Here is a 25,772-nt window from a genome sequence, read left to right as displayed (position 1 = left end):
TTGCCCACACGGCAAAATCTGGCAAGCTACCCATGGGTGTATTCGATATGCCAAAAACAGTAACAAGTCTCACAATGGAGATGTTACCGGTGCCCGCTTGAGCAAATCGATGAGCAATGGGTCAACCACATGCAAGTCAAATGCCCTACCTGCTGTCCTATCGCTCTACCTTCATCCCTTCATTTTGATTCTTTTTTTTTTTTTGATATTTTGGGTCACACTTGGCAATTCACAGGGGTTAATCCTGGCTCTGCATTCAGGAATTATCCCTGGCAGTGCTCAGGGGACCATATGGGATGCTAGGAATCGAACCCGGGTAGGCCCCGTGCAAGGCAAACGCCCTACCCGCTGTGCTATCACTCCAGCCCCTCATTTTGATTCTTTTGAAACTTAGTTTTACAACCTCAAAGTCCAACAACAGATGATTGGATAAAGAAATTGTAGTATATGTGCACAATGGAATACTCAGATATAAGACAAAAAGAAAGTGTGCCTTTTTCTATGACTTGGACACAACTAGAGAGTGTATGTCATTTTAAGTGAAGTAAGTCATAGAGAGACAGACATTTGTTAGATGATCTCAGTCTTTTGTGGTAAAAGGAAACAAGCAAGGAGTGAACAGTGTCCAGTGAAAACCAATCTTTGGATTCTCACAGTAGAACTGAGGTTAACAGTGGGTGCGAGGGTGGGGGAGAAATGGGATGACGTAGAGTAGAACTGTTTTATTACAGATAATATTGTATTACAGATATTATTGTAAGCAACGTTCTCTCCATTAAATTAAATTTTTAAAAATTATTTACATCTTTTCATCTTCCATAGCCTTTTTTCTATGGTGGTAATAGCGCTCCTAGTAAAGTTTTGCCTTTCTTGGGTCTCAGTCGAATTTCTAGAATGTCCCATAGGGTCTTTCCCTGATAGAAACTTTTACATTTCTCAGAATTGTGTGGACTATATAATCTGAAATTCTACCATCCCAGTTACTATTCTCTATCAGACCTTGCCCTATACAAGAATAGCTTACTGCTCATCCAATCACTACACAGAATGACTATACCATTTCTATATCTCCTTTTCTGTGAAAGCTACTCTTGTCTGACCCAAAAAGTTCCATGACTTTAGCTGTCCAGAACTCTGATTTTGCCTCTCTAGCTAAAAAAAAAAAAACAACCACTGACTCTACTTGGGCTCTGCCTTCCAGTGTTAGAGATCATGCTTCCAGAAAGAATGTAGAGGGAATTCAGGGCTTGCATTCCCTTTCTGAGTGCTCAGAATCTTGTACTATTTGTTGTTCAATATACCTAAAGCACAGGGCGTATGTGTATATATGTACACACAAACATATATGTATATTTGGAGGGAAGCTCCCAAGTGTACAGAGGGACTACATGCCACTCAGAGATAATTTAAGTCTGGTGGCTCAATGCTAGGGACCAGTGATATAGGGAAGCTCAGGCCCTTGGTACCAAGGACCACTCATGCTACTCCTGCAGTACTCAGGAGCACCAAGATTACTTCTGATAGCACTTAGGGCTTCACGGCTACACTCACAGCAAAGTTCATGGAGTCATATTTTTCCAGGGACTGAATAAGCATCCCATGTATACATGACATGAGCCCTGGATCTCTGTGTGGTCTACCTATCCTGGACTAATACATTTTCCCAAGTTTTATAATTGTTCATGGCAGTGAGTATATTATAGTCCTACCTACTCGGTTTTAGCAAAAAGAATAAGTCTCTGAATCCTTCTACATTTCTTTTTAGACTTGATCAAAACATGAAAATGATCCCTACATCCATTTCAAATACCATTTCCTGTTTTTTTCTAGGATTCTGTACACTTATTCATAGTGCTTAATACAAAAGAGGTGCTGAAGAAAGTGGTTGGTGTATGACTCAATGAATGACCAAATTCTTACATTACAAATTCAATGTAAGAATTTGTGTCTAGATCACTGTATGCAGAGATGATAGATATTGTGAATATTAATTGCAGATGAAGCATGCTCCATTGCCTTACAATGGAGGCGGAAAAAGAAAGACAATATTTGGACTAAAATCACTGAAACACGGAGGGAGTTTCATCAGATATTAAAAAAAAAACCCACAAATTTCAAGTAATCATGTATGCACAGAAAAGAGAAGTCAAGGTGAGGAAGGGGGCTCAGGAAGATTGTAAAACAACATAAAGCAGTGAGGGGCGGAGCCCAGATCTGTGGTTCTCTTTGCCTTTTTTAAGACTTCATTATTTTCATGAGCTGAAAGTTCTATTCTTAACAATATTCCAGGAGTCTCTTGGCTCATTGTGAAATGCGGAGCTTCTATTCCCTCTGGTAATAAGTAGAGAAACACATAGGTGAGCTGTGAGCAGCAACTGATTCATCATCAGGGGCATTAAGATGAGTCATGATCACCATGTCCTCACTGATCTGTTTACTGGGCTCAGGAACTGCAGTGGTGAGGATATGGCGCAGTGACAACCCTGGTTTCCTGAAAGCTAAAAATAACTTAGGGAAAAGACTCCTTTCCAATGGAAGATAGTTCTTAATTTCTGAGAAACAGCCCAAAAAGAAGCACGAAGGAGAATTTTCATCTCAAAAATTATCAAATGGTCCAATGATTTGGCTCAGATAACTGAGTTTCCTTTCAATTTTTCTTTCCTTCATCAGCCATCTAAACAGGCATTAATCACATTGGGCTGTACATTTTTTTTTCTTTTCTTACATTATACTAGAATGTGTATGTGTGTGTGTGTGTGTGTGTGTGTGCTCGTGTGTGACTGTGCATACGGGTGTGCACACATATGAGTATGAGCATCTGTATGTATGTGTGTACATGAAACGATGCACAGTTTGATTTCAATATCCAAGGAAAACAAACAACACATAGTAAAAAATGAGTGTACTTCTACATTGATGAAAGGACAGTTTAAAAACAATTTGCCCACTGGGTGGAGGGAAACTGGGGACATTGGTGGAGGGAAATGTTCACTGGTAAAGGGACAGACATTGGAACACTGTATGACTGAAACCCAGTCATGAGCAACATTGTAACTATGTATTTAACAGTGATTCAATTAAATAAATAAAAAATAATAAAATAAAAAAAATTTGCCATGAAGAATTATTGGGCTGGACAGTGATATCATTATTGCCAAAGATAGTAGGCCTACATATGCCTTTTCAGTTAAACTTCTTTTAATTTTGGCATTAAGTGAAAATAAATCAGGGGCAACCCTGGAGTGGTAGATTTTGAAAACATATATTAAAGAAAAGTAATGCTCCCCAAATCTATCAGTGCCAGGTCATTCCTAGTTTATTTATTTACGTTCAATGCAAAATGTAATGAAGCCTAGCTTAAAATGCATACACAGGAGAAAAGCAAATGACAAAATAAATTTTCAAAGGCAAATAAAAATATAACAGCAGAATAATGTTGAGAGACTTTAACTGCAGTTTATGATGCCCTCTACATTAATTAAAAGTGAGCTACAGATTTCACTTGTCAAGTTTAGAAACCCAATTAGAAAAGAAAAATTGAAAAGTTTCTTATGCATTTAATACAAAATTTAAATGTTTCTTGGAAGGATCATAGCTATTTCTAGCAAAGACATTCAAAGGATGATACCTCCAGGACACTCATGTAGAAAACACTGTTCAATAGGCTGAAAATTATTCTTAATAGCACCATAAAGCCAAGTACAAACAGCAACTGTCAAGTTAATTTGTTCCATGTATGATAAGGAAAAATCACTTTTATAGGTTGTCCAAATAATTCAACATTAGGTGAATGTGGTTCTCCAGAGATCTGGTGTCACCCACGGTAAGTATTAGGGATTCTTGAAGAGTGGGAGAACTTCATATCTATACTGAGTGACAGTGAGTTTTACTGTAGTCTTCCTGGGGTGTTCAGGCACACCAGCTTTAGTGGTCAGCCAAGCTTAAGGCAGAATTGACATTCTCTTGGGAAGGTTGGAATGTCAGTGGAACATGGTTGCCTAAGCAGGAAATCTGGCAACCAAAACGCAGCCCAAAGTGTATCTGCCTTCTATCTTCTATCCCAAATGACTCCATGGGGGAGGCAGCTTTCTATCTGGGCAGCCTGGATCAAGAGACAGGGAAGGCTTGATGAAGTGGGAATTTCAATTTGTAGGTAACAGACAGACCAGGTGGTAGGGGTTTCTAAGTATCAAAGAACTAAGACAAAAATTGCACTTGAGGAAGAAGCTACCACAGGAGAAAAGAGAAGAGATCAGTGATGGCTGACTCAGTTACCCACAGTTCCATTTTATGCAGGCAGTGATTGAGCATGAACTAGAGGAATTCATGGAAACTATGTGGGCTTCAGAGAGACACATTAAAAGCAGTTTCTTACAGCAGAAAGGCTACACTGAAAGAAACTGTGCTATCACTCTAGCCCTTCTGGAAATCTAAATTATCATTGTCTTTTACCTCTTTGGGATTAAATGAAATAATGTCAGTGAAGGTCTGAAATGTTATTGAATTGTCATTTTCTGGAAGGTCACAGTGACATATACCCCTAAACTTCTTCTTTTTTTTTTTTTTGCTTTTTGGGTCACACCTGGCAATGCACAGGGGTTACTCCTGGCTATGCACTCAGGAACCACCCCTGGCGGTGCTCAGGGGACCATATGGGATGCTGGGATTCAAACCCGGGTCGGCCGCATGCAAGGCAAACGCCCTACCCACTGTGCTATCACTCCAGCCCTACCCCTAAACTTCTTCAGCTTTGCCATCATGAAAGGTATTTCCAGTTCATTCTCTTCCTCATACTTGTTCTCTGAGATAAACACCTGGAACATGATCTTGGGAAACATAGGTCATCTATCCCACCTAGCAGTTCTGGGAGAAAACCCTTGTTCCTGCTAAAACGCAACATATTTAATATTAGGGAAATGCTATAATAGTAATAGATTTATATGTCTCTCATACTACTGTTTCTTAATTGCTAAACATAATTTTTAAAACCCCATGTGCCTTTAGTCAATCTACTTTTGAAGGTGAAGAAATAGAATGAATTTAGTATTTATTATTTTTTAGACAATTTCTCCCTTACCCTTTTTTATTACTTCAAATATACTGGACTCATGAACTTTTTAAATATTAGACTAAGAATTTATAACCATATATTGGTTCAGTGTGTGATAGAGGAAAAAAGCTTTAGTATATTTTATAACATACTTAGTTTTGTGGGCATATCTGAAATTTTCAAAAATTATAACAATTTTATACTCCTAGGAAACTTAATTTTCTTTGTAATTAAAAATCTTTTTGAAAAATATAACTTGTCCTATGCTCTATTTGACAAAATTTACTTTAAATGTTTCGATGAAACAGCATTCTTTTTCTCAGAAAATATTTTTTCCCTCAAAGTATCAACTATATGGCATATTTATTTAAAAGATAACATCCTAATAATATCTTTCTATTGTATACATAAACCCATATTTAAGTATAAAATATCTTCTTTTATAAATATTGAAACTGAGTCTTGAAAGCAACTTGTTCCTTAATGAGCCTGCTCTTTTGCATTTAAAATTGATATTTCTTTCTCTTATTACACACTGTCAATGATGTTTGACAAATTAAAGCAAAATTTTACTTTTGCAAAACCATCACATAGGATACAATGAGCCTAATTACCAATATACATGATAAGCTTATGGGATAGGTTTGAGTCATAAACATAAGAAATATTAAACTATGTAATTATCTCTGTGAATGACAAGGTCTTCTACCAACTCTTAGCCCAGTGACAGATTAAAAAAAAAAACAATTTGCTTGACAGTGCTCAAAATATCCTGTCACTGTCACTATCACTCAGTTGTTCATCATTTTGCTCAAGCGGGCACCGATAATGTCTCCATTGTGAGACTTGTTACTGTTTTTGGCATATCGAACATGCCACGGGTAGCTTGCCAGGCTCCGAAGTGTGGGTGGGATACTCTCGGTAGCTTTCCATGCTCTCGGAGAGGGACGGAGAAATCAAATCTGGGTCAGCCTCCTGCAAGGCAAACGCCCTACCCCCTTCTCTATCGCTCCAACCCACAAACAAGCAAACCTATAAAAAAACAAATGGACTCAGAATGGTCAAATCCTCTGTGATAGGCATTTGTAAAGTGAAATAAATATTGCATGAAAAAATTGGCTAAATGCATTTTAAACACAAACTATTTAAATCAAGAACAAACAATAGAAGATCACCCTCAAGAGCATAAAGTCATTCATTACTAACTGGTGTCAGCTGAAAAACAGCTGGCAAGAGGTGATCTCAGCCCTACCACTCTCAAATTAGGGTTCTCTGCTTGCTTTGTTTGGAAACCCAGCTTCTAAAGTGAATTATGATCATCATTATCAAAAGAATAGTTCTGATTCTGGTCTAATGAACCTCATTTAAAATGTTACCCATTTGGGCTGGAGCGATAGCACAGCGGGTAGGGCGTTTGCCTTGCACGTGACCGACCCCGGTTTGATTCCCAGCATCCCATATGGTCCCCTGAGCACCGCCAGGGATAATTCCTGAGTGCAGAGCCAGGAGTAACCCCTGTGCAGAGCCCGGTGTGACCCAAAAAGCAAAAAAAAAAAATGTTACCCATTAAAATATTACCCCAAAACTTTGCTCTATGCTGGGCTTTAGATCTTTGAAGGTCATCATCACACTGTCTTCTTGCTCTGAAGGTTTTTCACCAAACTTTGACCCAAAGCACAATAAAATTCAAACATCAACAATTTTTCTCTAGTTAAAAATGTTCAAAAACGTGCAGCGGGTAGGGCATTTGCCTGTACTTTCTTTTTTTTTTTTTGTCATGATTTTTTCCCACTCTATTATACACTAAGCACTATGTTAAAGTCTATCTATATATACATATCTTATTTAAGTAGTACAATAAATATATGAGGCTTATAATTTACTTTCTTTTTAAAAAAATCATTTATTTATTTTATTGAGTCACCATGTGGAAAGTTACAAAGCTTTCAGGCTTAAGTCTCAGTTATACAATGCTCAAACACCCATCCCTTCACCAGAGTGCATATTCTACCACCAAAAACCACAGTAAACCTCCCCCCTCCGACCACCCCACCCTCCCAACCCCCTCCCCACCACCCCCCCACCTGTGTAGCCTCGTACTTTCTTTTTTGAGGCAGGGAGGGGCTGGGCTACACCCAGAAGTGCCGGCAGGGGGAGGGCTTCTTACAACTCTGCTCTACTGCCAGATCTGACAGTGTTTAGCAGGTCATGCAGTGCTGAGGTTGGAACCGCAGACAAGAACCCTAACCCCTGTACTATCTCTCCAGACCCACTACTTTATAATTTATCTACTTCGTATTTCTGGGGTGTTGAAGCCCAAAATATGCAGGATGTTAGTATTTAACTGCTAACCCCCATTCCTTCTCAGACTTGCTCTCTAGACAAACCACAGCTTGGTCTCTCCCCCAACATGTCACACCATTTGAAATGCAGAAAATACATACTCAGAAATTCTGAGTGGAGAACCTATTACTTTATGGGTAATGTTTGAAACCAAGGGCTTTAGCAGATTACTCAAGTTATATAGATACATGAACTAAGGAATTACTAATGGCCTGGATATTGCCATAGAAAAAGGAAAATTCTAGATCGTTTCAAGATTAGTGATGGAGCTATGGCTCTCCATGGATTAGCCAGTTAGAATAAAGGTTTGGATTGGATTAGCTTTAGATAAATTTATATTGCAAAAATATTTTAAAATGTTTCCTGCTAGCTGGTGAATACAGGATATTAGCCAACTATGAAATAGTTGATAACATTTCACAGAAATAGTAATATAAAACCTATCAAAAATATTTTCTAGACCTTGTGGTACTACATAGCTACATCTTGATAATAATCTTTGCTTTTATATTCATATGCAACAGTCATCCAGGTTTCATTGTTGCTAAGGCAGTTGGTAATTAGAGAGATTAGCTGTTCAAAGTGGAGGTGCCATATTAACGTTTAGGAGCACATTTCAATAAAATGTTTTATTTTTGTGTTTTTTTTACTGTGGGCTGGAGCGATTAGCACAGCAGCAGGACATTTGCCTTGCACGTGGCCGACCTGGGTTTGATTCCTTTGCCCACATGGCAGAGCCTGGCAAGCTACCCATGGCGTATTCGATATGCCAAAAAACAGTAACAACAAATTTCAAAATAGAGACGTTACTGATGCCCGTTACAGCAAATCGGTGAGCAATGGGATGACAGTGACAGTGACAGTTTCTTACTGTGTGCATACAAAATAGTTAGAAATTATTAGGAAGTAAATTCAAGATGACCGTTTAAACAGATCTGGACTAAGGAAAGGGGAGAATAAAACTCCCCTTGATGGTACCCGCCCTTGGGCAGTGTAAGATAACATTAGTTTCTCCCTGGCTTCAGGGAGCTTAGGTTTATTGGGTTACACCCATTACAGTGCTCCCGAGGCACTCCCATTCCTGTGTTCATCTTTAATCTCTTCTCTGTGCTCTACTTCCACAACTGGTCAATCACCTTCATCCCCAAGTCAGATTCTGTTGATTTGTAATTGTAAGTGAAAAACTGCTTTTCTCTTCTCCTTATGTCCCTTTTGCATAGTTTATTTCAGAGCAATGTCCTTTTTGTATAGACACAGGATAAAGGACTTACATTCATCCTGCAATGAAAACTCTGAGTTACTAGTTTTAAAGCAGAGTTAGCAGGACCCAGATGAGAAACCAGTTCTGTCAGCCAACCAGGCTCTCTTTATTTCCAGGTTGACCGGGAAACGGAAGCTTTGACTGTGCTGTCTGCAGTGTCATGGCATGAATTATCTTCTCTCACTGACGTACGCCATCTCTACACAGCCTGGATGCTCAGGGGCTCTTCCTGGCTCAGAACTCGAGGTTACTCCCATGTAGCCAGGGCCAATGTGGAGGGTGGTAGAGACAGTAAGAGATTTATTAAGCTAAAAGGGACATCTACAATCCAGTTTTCAGGCCAGGTTAGTCCTTCCTAATCCCAGCAGAGTCCTTACCAAGGCACTTTTCTTTGTGGCAGAATCTCTTGCCCCCGCGTCTGGCTGTCTTCACTGGGGCCCCCTGGAGGGGCTGGGTTGAGTTTCCCTCCCCACCCCGAGCAGAGCCACTGCAGCCAAAGACCTCCGGAACCCAGCCACAGCCCACACATTCAGACAAAGCTCACACATGAAGGAACCGCCAGAGGAACCCAGGTGTGTGGGACCCTGGACTGAGATCTCCAAGCCTGCTCGGATCAGGACTGGGCCTCTTCTGCCCAGATCCCCCATTTTCCAGTAGCTAGGCGGTCACACCCAGGTCACACCCAGAAACTGCCCCACCATGTAATCCCCTCAACGGCCAACATCCAGAGACCATAAAACCAAACTCCTGGAAGCGAGAGGCCGCTTTGCAGCCGTGAGACATCTTATAGCCTAATTCTCCCTCTCAGAGAAACTGGCAAGCCATTGAGAGTTTCCTGCCCTCATGGGAGAGCCTGGCAAACTCCCTGTGGCACATTCATATGCCCAAACCAGTTACAATAATGGGTCTCATTCCCCTGACCCTGAAAGAGCCTTCAATGCGCCACCATTGGGAAGGATGAGTAGATAGGCTTCTAAAATCTCAGGGCTAGGATGAAAGGAGACGTTACTGAGACTGCTTGAGAAAATCAAGGATCAATGGGATGATGATTATTGTGTTTCAACAACAATGAGGTTAAAAAATACTTTCTTGTTCTTTTGTTCATATGTTCTCCCTATGTATTCATCCTCTTTTTGCTCCTTTCCCTCTCTCTCCTTCTCCTCTTTCCTTTTGCTCTGCCTCTGTCCCCACAAGTCAGTGAGTCTCCTACAAAGCTCAAGGACTTAGGACTTGGTTTCTCCTCCTGGTACTGTGTATCCCTCTCCTGATACTATGAGATGTTGGTTCTCTCATGGGTGAGGTTCGTCTGAACATGTGGAGAGTGGCCTTGAGCATGATTGTGGCTGGGTTCTGGAGGTTTTTGGCTGCTGGGGCTCTGCTTGGGGCGGGGAGGGAAACTTAACCCGGCCCCCCCTTTGAGGGGGCCCCTGTGAAGACAGCATAGCGTTGGGTAGGAGATTCTGCTGTATATACCAGCATGCATAACTAAATTTCATTCTGACAAGCCTCAAAATTTTCTATGCATATGACCCAGTCTCAGAAGATAGGAACTGATACTTCACCCCATGAGTGTATTGCTTTATTGCATTTCAAATCATTTGGCATAGAAGCCAATATTCCCTGCAATATTGTTTTCATACTGTTTTGCAAATCACATTTCCTGACTAACATCCCACCATCCCCAGGACACAAACTGCTGAAATTCTTTCTTTGTAACCACTGAGACTCATGATCTGCTCACCAACTTCTCCCAATAATCTGTTCTTTATTCTCTGCAGAAATCTCATTCCCTTGGCATATCTCCCAAACAGGGATGATTATTGTCAATAAAATAATTTACTACCAGTTTTAAGGTGGAGAGAAAATGTTCTCTCGTTTCTTATTAATGCTTCTATGATTCCACTGGATCATTTCCAGTCCTTTCATGAAGATGTTGGCTACTGTTGTCTCCAAAATATCTCATACCATTACTCCTGGGATTTCAGTCTCTACAGAGATGCTCCTTCCTATACTTGACCTCTGAACTCATTATCTCATCTTTCAGTCAATCTCAGCCACTCATTTCATGCTTCTAAATTGACTTCAATTACACAAAACTGCATCACCTGTACAGCTATAACTACTGGACGTACTTTCTCCAGCAACTACCTCCTACTCCCAGCTCCTTTCCTCCAGTATTTTAACTTTCGAAATCCATATACCCTTTCAGAATTCACAAAGTCCTATCTTGAGTTCTGTTTCCTGCTTCTCTGAGAATCTCACTTTCCTTTTTTTTTTTCTCAGCATATATTGCATGACCACACATGGAACTATTACGCTTTTGCATACATTTCAGTTCCTTTGTCCTTATCTTACTCTATGGCATTCATTTTCCTCAATATCAACTGCAATCAACTCCAAATCTATCCTTCCATACCTGTACCTATGAAACTGAATGTAACTTAGGAAAAAAAAAAAGACCACTCTTAACTGATCTTCACTTAAACCATGATCACTATTCCTAAATAAGCTCCTTCGGCTGCCAACTCTTTTTTTTTTTTTTAATTTATTTATTTTTAATTAGAGAATCACCATGAGGGTACAGTTACAGATTTATACACTTTTGTGCTTATACTTCCCTCATACAAAGTTTGGGAACCCATCCCTTCACCAGTGCCCATTCTCCACCACCCGTAAACCCAGTGTCCCTCCCACCCTCCCCAATCCCATCTCCCCCCCACCCCACCCTGCCACTGTGGCAAGGCATTCCCTTCTGTTTTCTCTCTCTAATTAGCTGTTGTGGTTTGCAATAAAGGTGTTGAGTGGCCGCTGTGCTCAGTCTCTAGCCCTCATTCAGCCCGAAACTCCCTTCCCCCACATGGCCTTCGACTACAATGTAGTTGGTGATCGCTTCTCTGAGTTGACCTTTCCCCGGAACGTGAGGCCAGCCTCGAAGCCATGGAGTCAACCTCCTGGTACTTATTTCTACAGTTCTTGGGTGTTAGTCTCCCACTCTGTTATTCTATATACCATAGATGAGTGCAATCTTTCTATGTCTGTCTCTCTCTTTCTGACTCATTTCACTCAGCATGAAACTTTTCATGCCCATCCACTTAACTACAAAATTCTTGACCTCCTTTTTTCTAACAGCTGCATAGTATTCCACTGTATAGATGTACCAAAGTTTCCTCAACCAGTCATCCGTTCTGGGGCATTCGGGTTTTTTCCAGATTCTGGCTATTGTAAACAGTGCTGCGATGAACATACATGTGCAGATGTTGTTTCGATTGTACTTTTTTGCCTCTCTGGGATATATTCCCAGCAGTGGTATTGCTGGGTCAAATGGGAATTCAATATCTAATTTTTTGAGAGTCGTCCAAATTGTTTTCCAGAAGGGCTGAACCAGTCGGCATTCCCACCAGCAGTGAAGAAGGGTCCCTTTCTCCCCACATCCTCTCCAACAGCGGTTGCTTTTGTTCTTTTGGATGTGTGCTAGTCTCTGTGGTGTGAGGTGGTATCTCATGGTTGTTTTGATCTGCATCTCTCTGATGATTAGTGATGTAGAGCACTTTTTCATGTGCCTTTTGGCCATTCGTATTTCTTCCTTGGTAAAGTTTCTGTTCATTTCTTTGCCCCATTTTTTGATGGGATTGGATGTTTTCTTCTTGTAGAGCTCAACCAGTGCTTTATATACCATTGATATCAACCCCTTATCTGATGGGTATTGTGTAAATATCCTTTCCCATTCTGTGGATAGTCTTTGTATTCTGGTCACTGTATCTCTTGCGGTGCAGAAGCTTTTTAGTTTAATGTAGTCCCATTTGTTGATCTCTGTTTTTACTAGATTGCTTAGTTCCGTGTCACCTTTGAAGATACCTTTATCTTCAATATCGTGGAGGGTTTTGCCGACCTTGTCTTCAATGTACCTTATGGTTTGTGGTCTAATGTTGAGGTCTTTAATCCATTTTGATCTGACTTTTGTGCATGGTGTCAGGTCAAGGTCTAAACCCATTTTTTTGCATGTGGTTGTCCAGTTTTGCCAGCACCATTTGTTAAAGAGGCTTTCCTTGCTCCACTTCACATCTCTTGCTCCCTTATCAAAGATTAGATGGTCATACACTTGCGGTTGTGTGTAGGGATATTCCACCCTGTTCCATTGGTCTACGGCTCTGCCTTTGTTCCAGTACCATGCTGTTTTAATTGTTACTGCTTTGTAGTAAAGTTTGAGGTTGGGGATGGTGATGCCTCCCATCATCTTTTTCCCAAGAATTGTTTTAGCTATCCTTGGACGTTTGTTATTCCATATGAATTTTAGGATTGCTTGATCCATTTCTTTGAAGAATGTCATGGGTATATTTATAGGGATCGCATTGAATCTGTATAATGCTTTAGGGAGTATTGCCATTTTGACAACATTGATTCTCCCTATCCACGAGCAGGGTATATGTTTCCATTTCCTCATGTCCTCTTTGATTTCATGGAGTTCGGCTGCCAACTCTTATTTCCTCCACTCCTATTCTCACATTTTCTCTCCAACATCAACCATTTATCTATATATCTGCCTATGTTCTCCTATCTTATAAACTTCCATGAATTCCATCCTCCTAGCCCTTAGGATTTCATCATGTTTTTTTCCTTTCCCTGAAATTTCCCCACTATGATTTACTTCTGTGTTTGTATTTCTGTCTCTTCATCTTATCACAAATTGATTTAATAATTCTTAAGCTTGGTCATCTTTCTTTTGCAGCAATGTATTGGCAGAAATTCAACAGTTTTTCAAATTCCTCTCCAGGACACCAGCTCTGATATCAAACACTGGAATACTCATCATCAACAGGATGGACTCCCTGGAGGGAAATTCTACTCAAATTTCAATGAGGGTAAATAGAGATTTTTTTTCCAAGCAGACTTTTAATTTCAAGAACTGGTGAACATCAGAACTGCAAAGGAACTTAAAAAGTGGATACCTTGAGACCAATTCGCCTATGAAACTGTTGAATATTTTGATAAAAAGTGGCTTTTAAGAATTGTTTTGATTTTGCCACTAGAAAACCAATATGGAACTCTGCAAAGGCAGTGCAAGTGGCAAATGATATTATACCCCATATTCTTAGTGTTTGATAAACCAAATAAAAACGATGTTACAAATCTCAAAAGATTAACAAAAAAAAGTAATAAAAGAAGGTGAAAAATGGTCAAGTAGAGAAGTTCTGGATAATACAGAATCATGGGGATTTGCTTAGCTTGCTCCTAGAATTAAAATCATGAATTCTTCTTGAGTCTCAGTTTTCCCATTAAATTGAAATAGATGATGTAGTGTTGGGTATCAGATGCCACCTTCACAGATAAAAGCTCTCTCATTTACTTGAAACTCGCACGCATCTTATCAATAAATTCATCTAATATCTTTTCTTTGGGGCTCTAATTCTTGCTCTTTGTCTTACCAGACATTATTTTCAAGTTACCTGACTTGTGACTGATAGCACTATGACTTCTGTCATAAATTTTTATATATTTCTAATAGAAATGAGCTAGCCTATCAACCTAGATAGTCTGGCTGACAAAAAAAGAGAAATTAGTGCACACCTCAATTTTTTTCTGTGTCTACATACTTGAATGTCAATTAAATAAGACATAGGGGCCCATAGAGTGCAGTCATTTACAAAGAAAAAAAAACCTTGAACTTTGTGGTCCTCACATTTCTAGCCTTCTAAACTGCATTACCTGTCACCATGACTTAGATATGAAATCAAATATTAAGAACTTCCTTTGTAGCAATATCTGGCAACCAGCCAATTCCATCTCTGAATTCAATCAGGTGTGCCAAGGAACTTAAAGTCCTGCCCTTTCTACCCCAAAGATCCCCAGGAGATCTTTCTCAGCCCCTGGACTCAGGTGCCCTTTTTTCTTCCATGTCTGCCATAGGGACCCACACAGCTAAGACTACTTCTAAATTTAATCTGAGCAGCTCTTAGTCGCTCAGTAGGTATTCCAAACTGCTTTATTGCTCTATCCCACATAACCTAAGGGCTTGTGGGAAACTATAGGTTCTTAATTTTTGTCACAAAATACCTCCATAAAATCCCTGGTAACTAAACCCTGAAGGAACAGTTTGAGGCTCTTCCTGTTCCTGGAGTGAGCAGATATCACTGGGCTACACTAACACGTGACAGAGACGAGTGGAGACCTTACCAGCGCCCGCTGGAGCAAATCAAAGATCAACGGGATGACAAGTGATACAAGTGAATTAAACAGGAGGAACTGAACGTACAGTTTCCTGTTCCACTGAAATAACAATACAGGATAATGAAAATAGTTAGAATAACAGACCATATGCAGTAGCCCCTTCATGTAAAAGAAGGAATTAGATTAGCATTCAGATAATAAGGAACTTAAACCACAACTGTCAGCACCCACAGAACTCTAAGGACTATGGAAAAACAAAGAAAAAACAAAGAAAAAACTGCACTGGATGTTATTGTGCTTATACCACACTTATAGCCAGTTTAAATTTCTATTGTAGTTGGCAAGAGAATGAAACATGATCTAGAGAAACCCTCACCACTGCTTCTATCTTTAAACTAATCTTATATAAATCTGAGACTCAGACAAATCTCAGTCTCCCTCCATTTCTCATATGCTAAAATTTCAGGAATCAGGCGTGTCCCTGTAACATTGGCCGCCGCTGAGTCGTGTAATGTATCTGGACTAGTTTTTCTACGGCTGGAATCTGAGCTGCCCTTGGGAATGTCTTTGACCAATAGAATGTAATGTGAATGATAGAGTGTCTGTTCTGGAAGCATGCAGTGTCTGTGTCTTTCCTTTGGAAACAAGATCACAAGTATTAAAGATGCCCAGTCCAGTATTTTTTTTTTTTGAGACTGTGAAGCACCTGCAGGATATCCAAGACTCCAGACTTGTTAGCCAGGCCCTGATGTTGTCTCTTGTTCTTTCTGTTTGTGTGCAGACTTAAGGCAGCTGTGTAAGTAACCTGTAGTGAGAGCACCAGTACAACACCAATCCAGACAACAGTGAGGAGGAGCACATCCTGCTGGTTTCTGAGCCATTCATCTTTGGGGGGCTTGGTGATGATGACCCCCAAATAAGTATCAGTGGCACCAATATGTTTGAATGTGGCAGGTTAAAGAAATGTCCCAATATGTCAGAAAGAGCTGGTAAACAAAGTACTGAAAACATCCAAAAGTTAAATAGCTTATGCTCTATATTCAAAATTGTAAATTATCTATGTTAACTTGGAATGTTCTTTCTTTGAATTATAGGAAAAACTGAAAACGTTCAAAATAGATCATTTTATTGCACTGGAGACACTTAATTTCCATCACTTTTCTATGGATGCTTCTGGCATTCGCTCAAAATTTCAGGAAATTTTTCTGACTTCTCTGTAGGATCTGACCACACCTATGGCTCAAAAATCTTAAAAAATTTTTTTGCTTATTTTTTGGAGACTGAGTCACATATAGCAATGCTTAGGCATTCCTTCTAGCTCTGTACTCGATTATTACTCCTGGCAGTGCTTGGGAAACCAACCAGATGGGATGCCGGGGATCGAACCTGGGCAAACAACCCTACCAGCTGTACAGTATTGCTCTTATCTGTAACTCTTTAATAATATTTTTTTATTCCAGAATTAAATTAAAATAGGTATCTAAAATTTGTCATATGCACAGAATTCATATCTAAATAAGAATTTGCTCCTCACAGAAAATAAAAATATTTTATATAAAAATATTTTTATTAGAATGTTATTCAAACAAATAGATATTCACAAAACAAATGCTTAGAAATTCTCAAAGGACTTGGTCATTTATTTCCCTTTTTGGGTCATGCCCGGTGATGCACAGGGGTTACTCCTGGCTCATGCACTCAGAAATTACGCCTGGCAATGCTCGAGGGACCATATGGGATGCTGGCAATCGAACCTGGGTCTGCCACGAGTGAGGCAAACACCCTACCCGCTGTGCTATTGCTCCAGCCCCCGGACTTGGTCTTCTTTATGTGATGGTGTGAAAGCAATAAAATAACTACAGTATGTCCTCAGAAAAATGGTGTTCTTGATGTCACTGTGAGACTTTTCAAGGCTGTATCTGGGCTCACACTGACCTTTCTAGCACTGCCTGATCTTTTCCTCCAAAATCTCTCCAAAACTAATCCTTTCCTATTTGCAATCGTTTACATCATATTCTCCATCATTGCTTCTATCTAGCTGATGCGGGTCCCAGTACAATGTCAATGCCTATATGGGGGTTCCCCTGGTACCCACCACCCCCGGTGTTGCCAGGACACTCCTTTCTCTGAGTGGACTTGCTCAGGAAGACTACAAGGTCCTCAACATGGGACCTTCATGGCTAAATTCAGGGTGCCCAGTCAAAGCTTGATATATAACCAGTGCTGAATAAATATCCCTGATTAGATATAAGACTCCTATGTTTTACTAGTTATTTGATATCATTATTTTGAGAAGTCAGGGGAATTTTAAATGAAAATATCCCAAATGGAGCTTTTGAGAATATTTCCAAACGTCAGAGTCCTGCTTCTCATCTGGGTTCCCCAGTTTCAGTAAAGGCGCCTCTCTTCCCCTAGGACTCACTCTAGAAAACTGAGGGTGCACAGCGCTCTTTCCCTGACTGCTAAGCAGAGTTTTCTTTCTAACACTGAAACTTCTATAGCCCTCTTTTTCAACAATTCTCTCCTTCTTAGGTGAGTACAAAATACTCCTAAATGGAACTCCTGCTGCTTCTTTGGTCCCCTTCTAGAATATTTCCCACTTAGCTACCAGAAAAATCTCTCAAGATTTTGTAAATTACCTCAGTCACCCCACTTTCCAGATCCTATACATGAGTCCAGTTTCTACAGAGAATTAAAAGCAACCACTGTGGGGCTGGAGCGACAGCACAGCGGGTAGGGCGTTTGCCTTGAGCGCAGCCAAACGGGGTTTTATTCCCAGCACCCCATATGGCCCCCTGAGCATTACCAGGAGTAATTCCTGAGTTCAGAGCCAGGAGTAACTCCTGTGCATTGCCGAGTGTGACCCCCCCACCCCAAACAAAAAAGCAATCACTGTACTCTGGATGGGAGGACCTATATGGCCAGGGTCCCAGCCTCCTCCTGTGCCCGCAAGCTAGTTAGCGCTAGTTCTCCTGGGGGCAGGAATGCTCTGAGTAGCTCCCTATTCTTCCAGTTAGCACTTTTCAGTTCCTAACCTGGAGTAAGCTCCTTATTTTTTCCCCTCTACTTCCTCACTAATTCTGAATCTACTGAAGACTAAATTCTTCCTCCCTCTTCCATGGCTACTTCCAATTTAAAAACTGGCCTGAGAATGAGTGCCAACAATAGTTTCCACAATGAAGAAATTCTTACCTCGAAATTCTAATCCTCGGAGCTGAAAGGTGACAAGACCATTGCCGATTTCAATCAGATGCACGAAGGCATTGAGATAGTCTGAAGCTAGAATAAAGCAGTCGCCGGAGCTATAGTTACCCCATCGACCAAGAACCAAATCTCCGCAGAGGGACTCCTGAAGGGCTCTTGTCAAATGTTCGTAGAAGATAGAATTGAGATTGTTGTCATCATTTCCTAATCACAGAAGAAGAAATACCAGTGAATCAGTGAATATATGATCAGTAATCAGTGAATCAGTATATTGAAGAAATATCTTCAATGTGCTGAAACCCAGGAAACTGAGCTCTAAATAGTTTAAGGGTAAATAAAGCTTTTTAGCTGCTTTATCCCATTATAGTGGGTTTTGCCTATTTTCTTCTTGTTATACCTTTCAGAACATCTCATCTACATAAATGGGTACTTCACACTGAATTAATGTTTAAATTCCTTTGTCTTTCAAGTTTATAAGTCCAGGTTTAATATACTGTCTGAATTCTATACTGGTATATTTAGTTGCCTTTTAACTTTACATATATGTGTTATATACATATATGTATATAATATTATATACTATTATAATATGTTATATAATATATACATATAGGTATATAGGAACAATATATAATATATTATATAATTTTATATTATATATGCATATGTATATATTATATTACATATAATATAATATATAATATGTACATATATATCGCTGTCACTAGCAATATATATATGTCACTGTCATCCCATTGTTCATCAATTTGCTCATGTGGGCACCAATAATGTATCCATTCATCCCTGTGGCATGCTAGTGTACCGATGGCATATTGTAGGCTCTTTCAGGGTCAGGGGAATGGAGGACCGTCCTTGTTTCTGTTTTTGCCATATTGAGTACGCCACGGGTAGCTTGCCATATATATACTTTTAGCCTTAGGGTCTAGCTCAAATGGTAAAATACATGCACATCATGTACAAGGCCTGGAGTTTGAAACCTGGAATGACATGACTTTCCAGTGTAGCCATCATGCCCCTGAACACTGCTGTGTAGAGTATTGTCAGGACTGGCCCCTATAAAACAGTAAAACTAAATGTGTACATTGCTCTTAAACTTCATATCCATGTCATGTGGCCTTGTCTGTTCCCCACCTTAGTGAGCAGCCTCACCAACCATAACTTAGAGCTCCTTCTTGACATGTTCATAGTCATACCTCACAATTGTATTTTCTCCAAATATTTTTTCCGTCTTCGCACTTTTCTCCATTTCTGTCACCCTGACTCTATTCCAAGCTACTTTACTTCTTAGCTGAACAATAACACTGATTTATCAATGTATCCTTACTGGGATCTGCTATCCAAACTATTCTATAGAACACAACTGGAATAAGCTTTTTTAAGTGGAAAGGTTGAATGTGTTGTTAAGGGCTCATCCAATCCCTTTACTTGCAAACCATAGTGACTTTTTAGAACTTTTAAGATAGAGGTAAAAATGCTAAACATCAGCTATAGTAATAGGGCCCCACTCACAGATATAAAGAGCTACGATCCTGTGCAAACCCAGGGCAGAGAGTACAGGGGCACAGTGAGATCTGCTCCTGGATTCATTCTGTACCCCCATCACACAATACCGCTCTCTGCAGCTTGTATGTGCAGCAGTACAGAACACTCAGCTGAATGGTGCCTGTACCCGTTTACATGCTGGACCTTTTCAGATACCGCTTTTTTTTTTGCTTGTATAATCCTTTCCTCCTTTTGTGGATTCTTATCCTCACTTTTCTTCAGATTTCAGCTCAAATGCCACTTCAGGGAAGACTTACATGCCACTCAAAATCCCATCGGAGGATATATTTTTTAAAAAATCATATGTTTTTAAAAAACAGATTCATTGAATCAGTATAGAATAGAATTTACCCTTTTGGGGGCACAATACAGTATGTTTTAAAAAAGATATGTAGGTATGTAGTCAGCACTACCAAATTTTAGATTCAATCCAGAGCATTATATATATCAATAGTTTGTTTCATGTTGAGTAGTAATCATTTGTACATTTGTACTACAGCTTGTTTATATGTTGATGGACATTTTGTTTCTTTTCTGATTTGGTGATTATGAATACGTCATAAAATATTCATTCATGAACAGAATTTTCTAAAAAATTTTTTTTCTAGTGAGGGAATACCTAGGAATAAGACTGCTTTTCTCCAAAATGACTGTAATGGTTTATTTTCTACTAACAGTGATGGGAAAAAAATCCTATTGCATTTTTTCCAGGGCTTGGTATTATCAGGTGTTACTTATTTTTGAATACAGTGCTCTAATTGGGTGGATGATGACACCAAAGGAAGACTGAAGGAAGGATATTATAGAAAAATAGATGGAATAATGGAAACTCTACAATGGAAGGACACAATGTGAAATTGGTGTTCATGGCATATTTCCTCTAACTTCTTTACTTTTACCAAATTCTTCCCTCTGTTTAATGAATATTTGTTGATGAAAAAAAGAAAACATTTAAAAAGAAGCCTACGTGAACTGAGACATTATTTTGACTTGTGTCCTTTTGTTGGGTAGCTAAGGCTCTAGGAGAAAGATTTCACTCTGTGCTTCAATTTTATGACTATCCTTTCTGTGGGGAATAAACTATCTCTCCAGGAAGTCATAGAAGGATTGAGCTTCCCAAGATAGCAAATACCTAAAACAAAGCTCAAAGATTTCGTTGGGGATATCTGTTGGAGAGGACATAAAAATACAGGGACGGGACTGGAGCCATAGCACAGCAGGTAGGGCATTTGCCTTGCACATGGCTGACCTGGGTTTAATTCCCAGCATCCCATATGGTTCACTCGAGCACCACCAGGATTAATTCCTGAGTGCAGAGCCAGGATTAACCCCTGTGCATCAATGGGTGTGACCCAAAAGCAAAAAAAAAAAAAATACAGGGAAATCCAAAACAAAGACTGCAAATCTGTACGAAACTCCCTTGCTCTGTATTCTCAAGAAACCAGAGCATAAATGGGGAACAAAAAGGGAAAGCAGGCCTCATAGGTACCTATATGTCCTATCTTAGTAGAATATACAAAATATAACAATATGAATATAATTTCTGGGAATTCATGACATGTAAAACTGAATTGAACTTAGTACCTTTTCTACCTAATTATGATTAATGGACAAAGATAAGCTGTTCAATGAGCTGAGTCATGTCATTTAGCCTATAATGTATCAGTATGTTTAATCTTCTCTGAAGATTAAGCCTACTTAACCTGTCATTATATTCATTTTCTAGAATAAATTAGCCTGAATCCTGAGGCACTAATTAGAGTCAATAGCACTTTCATAGAAAAGATTTGAACAAGAGAATGAACTGTTGCTTAATTGTTCACACTGGTGTTTAAATAAAACAATTTAAATACTAAAAGTAGAGATTTTAGAGGAATGTATAATTTATATACATCTATCTATATAAGGACATATATATATTTGAACACATGCTTACATAATTATACAAAAATAAGACAGCATTTATGAATAATTAAGGACACAACACATTTTTAAGTTATCTATATACTTAGTACCAATGGTTCTATAATGTTCTAAACTACTACATCTGAGGTATTTGTACACCCTTTTCAAATTCTAGTGGTATTGAAGTTTAACATAAAAACCTAACTCTTCAGGCATATAAAAATTTAAAACTTTATTTTCACATTAGTCATATAGCACAGCGGGTAGGGTGTTTGCCTTGCATGCGGCTGACCTGGGTTCCATTCCTCAGCCCCTCTCAGAGAGCCCAGAAAGCTACCAAGAATATCTCGCCCACACGGCAGAGCCTGGCAAGCTACCCGTGGCATATTCGGTATGCCAAAAACAGTAACAAGTCTCACAATGGAAGATGTTACCGGTGCCCGCTTGAGCAAATCGATGACCAATGGGATGACAGTGACAGTGACAGTGATACATAGTTCATATATAGACAATGAACATGATACAGTTCTTCCTAGACAAAAATTTTGGCACAGGAGAGTGAAGTATATAAAAACAAAAAACAGTTATAATTTGTATTCTGACATGAAGAAAAAATTGTGGTTAAAATGAGAAAGAAAAAAGGGAATTAATATTATAATAGACAAATCTGCCCATAGATTATTGATAAAAATTTCTTAAGACTTCTGGGTTTTGGAACTTGAGGTTACCTTTAAAGAAATGGTAATGCGGATGTTTCAAAATATTTTGTTAAAATATCAATAACAAGGCTAATGTTGTGAATTTAACATTTACTCTATACAAGTAAAATATATCAATTAATAATCATTCAATAGTGAACAGGTTCAGAATCAATTTTAAATAATGGAGAGATGTATTGCCAAACCAAGTTAGAATACTTGCAATATTATGTTTAGAGTTAGCATATTTTAGAAGACATGTTTTTCATCTACAAATTAAAAATAATGAGTACATAATTCCCAATGTTTATATTTAAGGAAATCTTCTACACATCTCTATAACAAATAAATGTTTAAATACAGAGAAGAAAGATATAATCTTACCTGGATCCTTTTCAATTTGGACAACCAGCCTTGTGTTGGAATTATCAACACGCTTTGTACTAGAAGGGAACAAAATAAAAAAAAAATCAAGACTATGTATCTGCAAATAAAAGATGTATTTATAAAACCAGTTGTGTGAGTGGGAAATGGAATTCGACTATTAGGACGATGATGGCTCCAATTCGATAATGCTGCAGAGAGAAAAGTGTCATGATAAAGAAGAAAGGGAAGGGGTCTTGTTATTTGGGGAAAAGATCTGTGACTTAACAATTTTGAGTATTAAATCCACAAAATAAAACAGGCACATAACTACCAAGAAATGTCTCTCACTTTCAGAACTTGAGATCAGTGAACAGATGGTTAACATTTTTCTTTTCAAAATGATCCAAAAAAGTATGGTGAGTAGAGAACATCTCCATCACTTGCTTTTCAGAGTTCAATGTGTTGCCATAGGTCTTTCTAGAGTTAACCACAGGAAAAATTCACTCTCAAACTTTGGAGAATGTGAATGGTCTGTTTCTTTGGTCGTAAGTAATCACATGAACCTGCTTCAAACCTTTAGTTTAAATCTTTAAACCCTTAAACTGAGTAATGATGGTAACTCAATTCAGATTTTGTAAGCCATGAAACTCATGGTGTTCTCTTGCTTCTTAAAGTTAGGCAGTGAGAAACAGATTCATTCTTGACTTAGTGTGTGTGTCAGGGCAAAGCGTTTTATTGAGGTTCTTCAGGGAAGATCAAAAGATCACATTCTGGCCAGGAAAGTTCTCAGCAGCTGTACAGGTCTTTTTTTTTTTTCCTTTAGGGTCACACTCAGCGATGCACAGGGGTTACTCTTGGCTCTATGCTCAGGAATTACTCCTGGCAGTGTTGGGGGACCATATGGGATGCTGGGAATCGAACCTGGGTTGGCCAAATGCAAGGCAAACGCTCTACCCACTATGCTTTTACTCCAGCCCCAACTCAGACACTCTTAAATTCTGAATGGGATGAGTCAGCAACTCTCTCTCCCAGTTACTGATTGTAAAAATGGTTATCAATCCACTATTTCTCTAAAATGGTATCAGTATCTGGACTTTATTTGTACTGAAAACCCTTTACAATGCACAACCTTCTTTGCTTAGAGAGATGGTATCTGACAAACTTTTGTTTTTATTTCTATCAAATAATGAGTGATAATCCTATCATTCTCTGAAGGATGCCAGCTACAGCACTGTCATCCCTTTGTTCATCGATTTGCTTGAGCGGGCACCAGTAGTGTCTCCATTGTGAGACTTGTTGTTACTGTTTTTGGCATACCAAATATGCCATGGGTAGCTTGCCAGGCTCTGCTGTGGGGGCTGAATACTCTCGGTAGCTTGCCAGGCTCTCCGAGAGGGACAGAGGAATCAAACCTGGGTCGGCCGTGTGCGAGGCAAATGCCCTACCCGCTTAATATGAAATTGATATCAGCAGTATTCAACTGTTAATTCCCTAACAAGAAATGGTGATTTCATACGGCTAAACCTAAGACACTAAAATCAAATGCCTTATGCCTGGGAGGTAGCTCAAAGGCCTAGAGGAAGCTCTGGGTTCCAAATTTGATCCTACATACTACATGACCCATTGAATGTGGCCCTGATAGCTTCTGAGCATCATGGGTGGCTCTGGTAGCCCCTCACACTGCTGAGTCCAACCGGATCCATATTACTGGGCCAAAGTACTGAAGTAGGAGCCCACCTGCATCACGCCAATTAATGGCTGAGAGTGGCTCACATGACTCCTGAGCACTGCTTGAGAGTCCCTCTCACAAAAATTAAAATAAAAGATGTTCATTACAAATATAACATTTGACAACAGGGTTTTGCAAACATGCATGTAACAAATCACGAGGCTATCTGGACCTTCCTCTGTTTATGCTTTTCCCTTTACTTTCTATCTTCTAATCACCCTGGCCTTGCCTTATGTCTTGAAATTGACTCCACTTTTTGTTCCTACCACCCCTTCATCCATTTGTAATTCTTATGCCCTCATGGATATATTCCTACCTGGAATACTCCCTTATAAAGCCATCCATTTCTCCTCATTGGCCCTTCCCATCCTTCAAGTCGAGTTCAAGAATAAAATTCTCAGGAACCCTCATTCATTGTTGGTGGGAATATTGCATGGTTCAGTATTTATGGAAAGCAATATGGAAATCTACCAAAAAGTAGTAACAGAGCTACCATATGTTCCAGTGATGCCATTTCTTGCAATCTATCCCTTAAACTAAAAAATATTAATTCAAAAGGATATATGCACATCTATTTTTGATATATATCAAAAGGATATATGCACACCTATGTTCTTCACTACACTTAGTACAATAGCAAGATATGTAATCAACCCAAATACCCAACTATAGATGAATGGATCAAGAAGTTGTGACACATATACACACAAAAACAAAATCATAAAATTTACAACAATATGAATGCAACTAGAGAGTATCATGCTGAGTGAAATCAGTCAGAAGTAAACGGACAGAGATTGATTTCTCTCTTATAAGGAACTTAAAGATACATAGCAAGATAGCAAAAAAAAAGGTCCAAAGGCAACAAAATGGAAGATCTGGTGTATAAAATTGAGTTGGGGGGTGCTGGCTTGGGACGTAGGGGTCTTGGGGTTCTTGGGAGAGACATTACATACATTGTTGATGTGTATGGTGGAATTATGTGCATAAGAAACCACTATTAATAGCATTATAAACTCCAGAATTTCAATTAAAAATTTCAAAAACAAGAAAAAGAATCAAGTTTCTCAAGAAAGTATTCATGTCTAGGTGTGATTCATGTCCCTTTGTGCCACATAATATTTCTCCTTAAAGCAAATGTTATTTTAAAATTAATTATAATTTTAGCGCTTGAAATTTACCTAACACATTTTTGTGTTAGTGCTTTGTATGCATTGACTCATTATGTCCTCACAACTTCCTGTCTAGGTACATATTATTATACTCATTCTCTTACTGAAGGAAAAGAAAGCATAGTGAGATTAAGTCACGTGCCTAAGGTCACAGACTTGGGTGGTATAAGCCAGGATTCAAATTCAGGTAGGCTAGCTCTGGGACCTTCTGTTCCCCACCATGTCACACATTTCTTTTTATGGTTATTTGATGATAGCTGGCTCTTATAGCAGCTTGTAATTTCCACGAGGGCAAGATTTTTGTTCATAAGTAGCA

The 25,772-nt window shown here is 39.1% G+C and overlaps 1 protein-coding gene across 4 annotated transcripts in view; it reads right to left on the bottom strand.

The window, feature by feature from the left end:
- Positions 1-25,772, bottom strand: part of PCNX2 (pecanex 2) — a 352,025-nt gene that overhangs the window by 38,107 nt on the left and 288,146 nt on the right. For all 4 annotated transcript variants that reach the window (XM_055147380.1, XM_055147381.1, XM_055147382.1 and 1 more), the window contains 2 exons: positions 22,574-22,632; positions 18,012-18,227 (listed from right to left, as the gene is read on the bottom strand). In XM_055147380.1, coding sequence (XP_055003355.1) covers positions 18,012-18,227; positions 22,574-22,632 — 275 coding nt within the window. The remainder of the gene's footprint in view (positions 1-18,011; positions 18,228-22,573; positions 22,633-25,772) is intronic.

This window comes from Sorex araneus, chromosome 9 (assembly GCF_027595985.1).
Source record: "Sorex araneus isolate mSorAra2 chromosome 9, mSorAra2.pri, whole genome shotgun sequence".
Lineage (NCBI taxonomy): Eukaryota > Metazoa > Chordata > Mammalia > Eulipotyphla > Soricidae > Sorex > Sorex araneus.
This window is presented reverse-complemented; position numbering and strand designations above follow the sequence as displayed.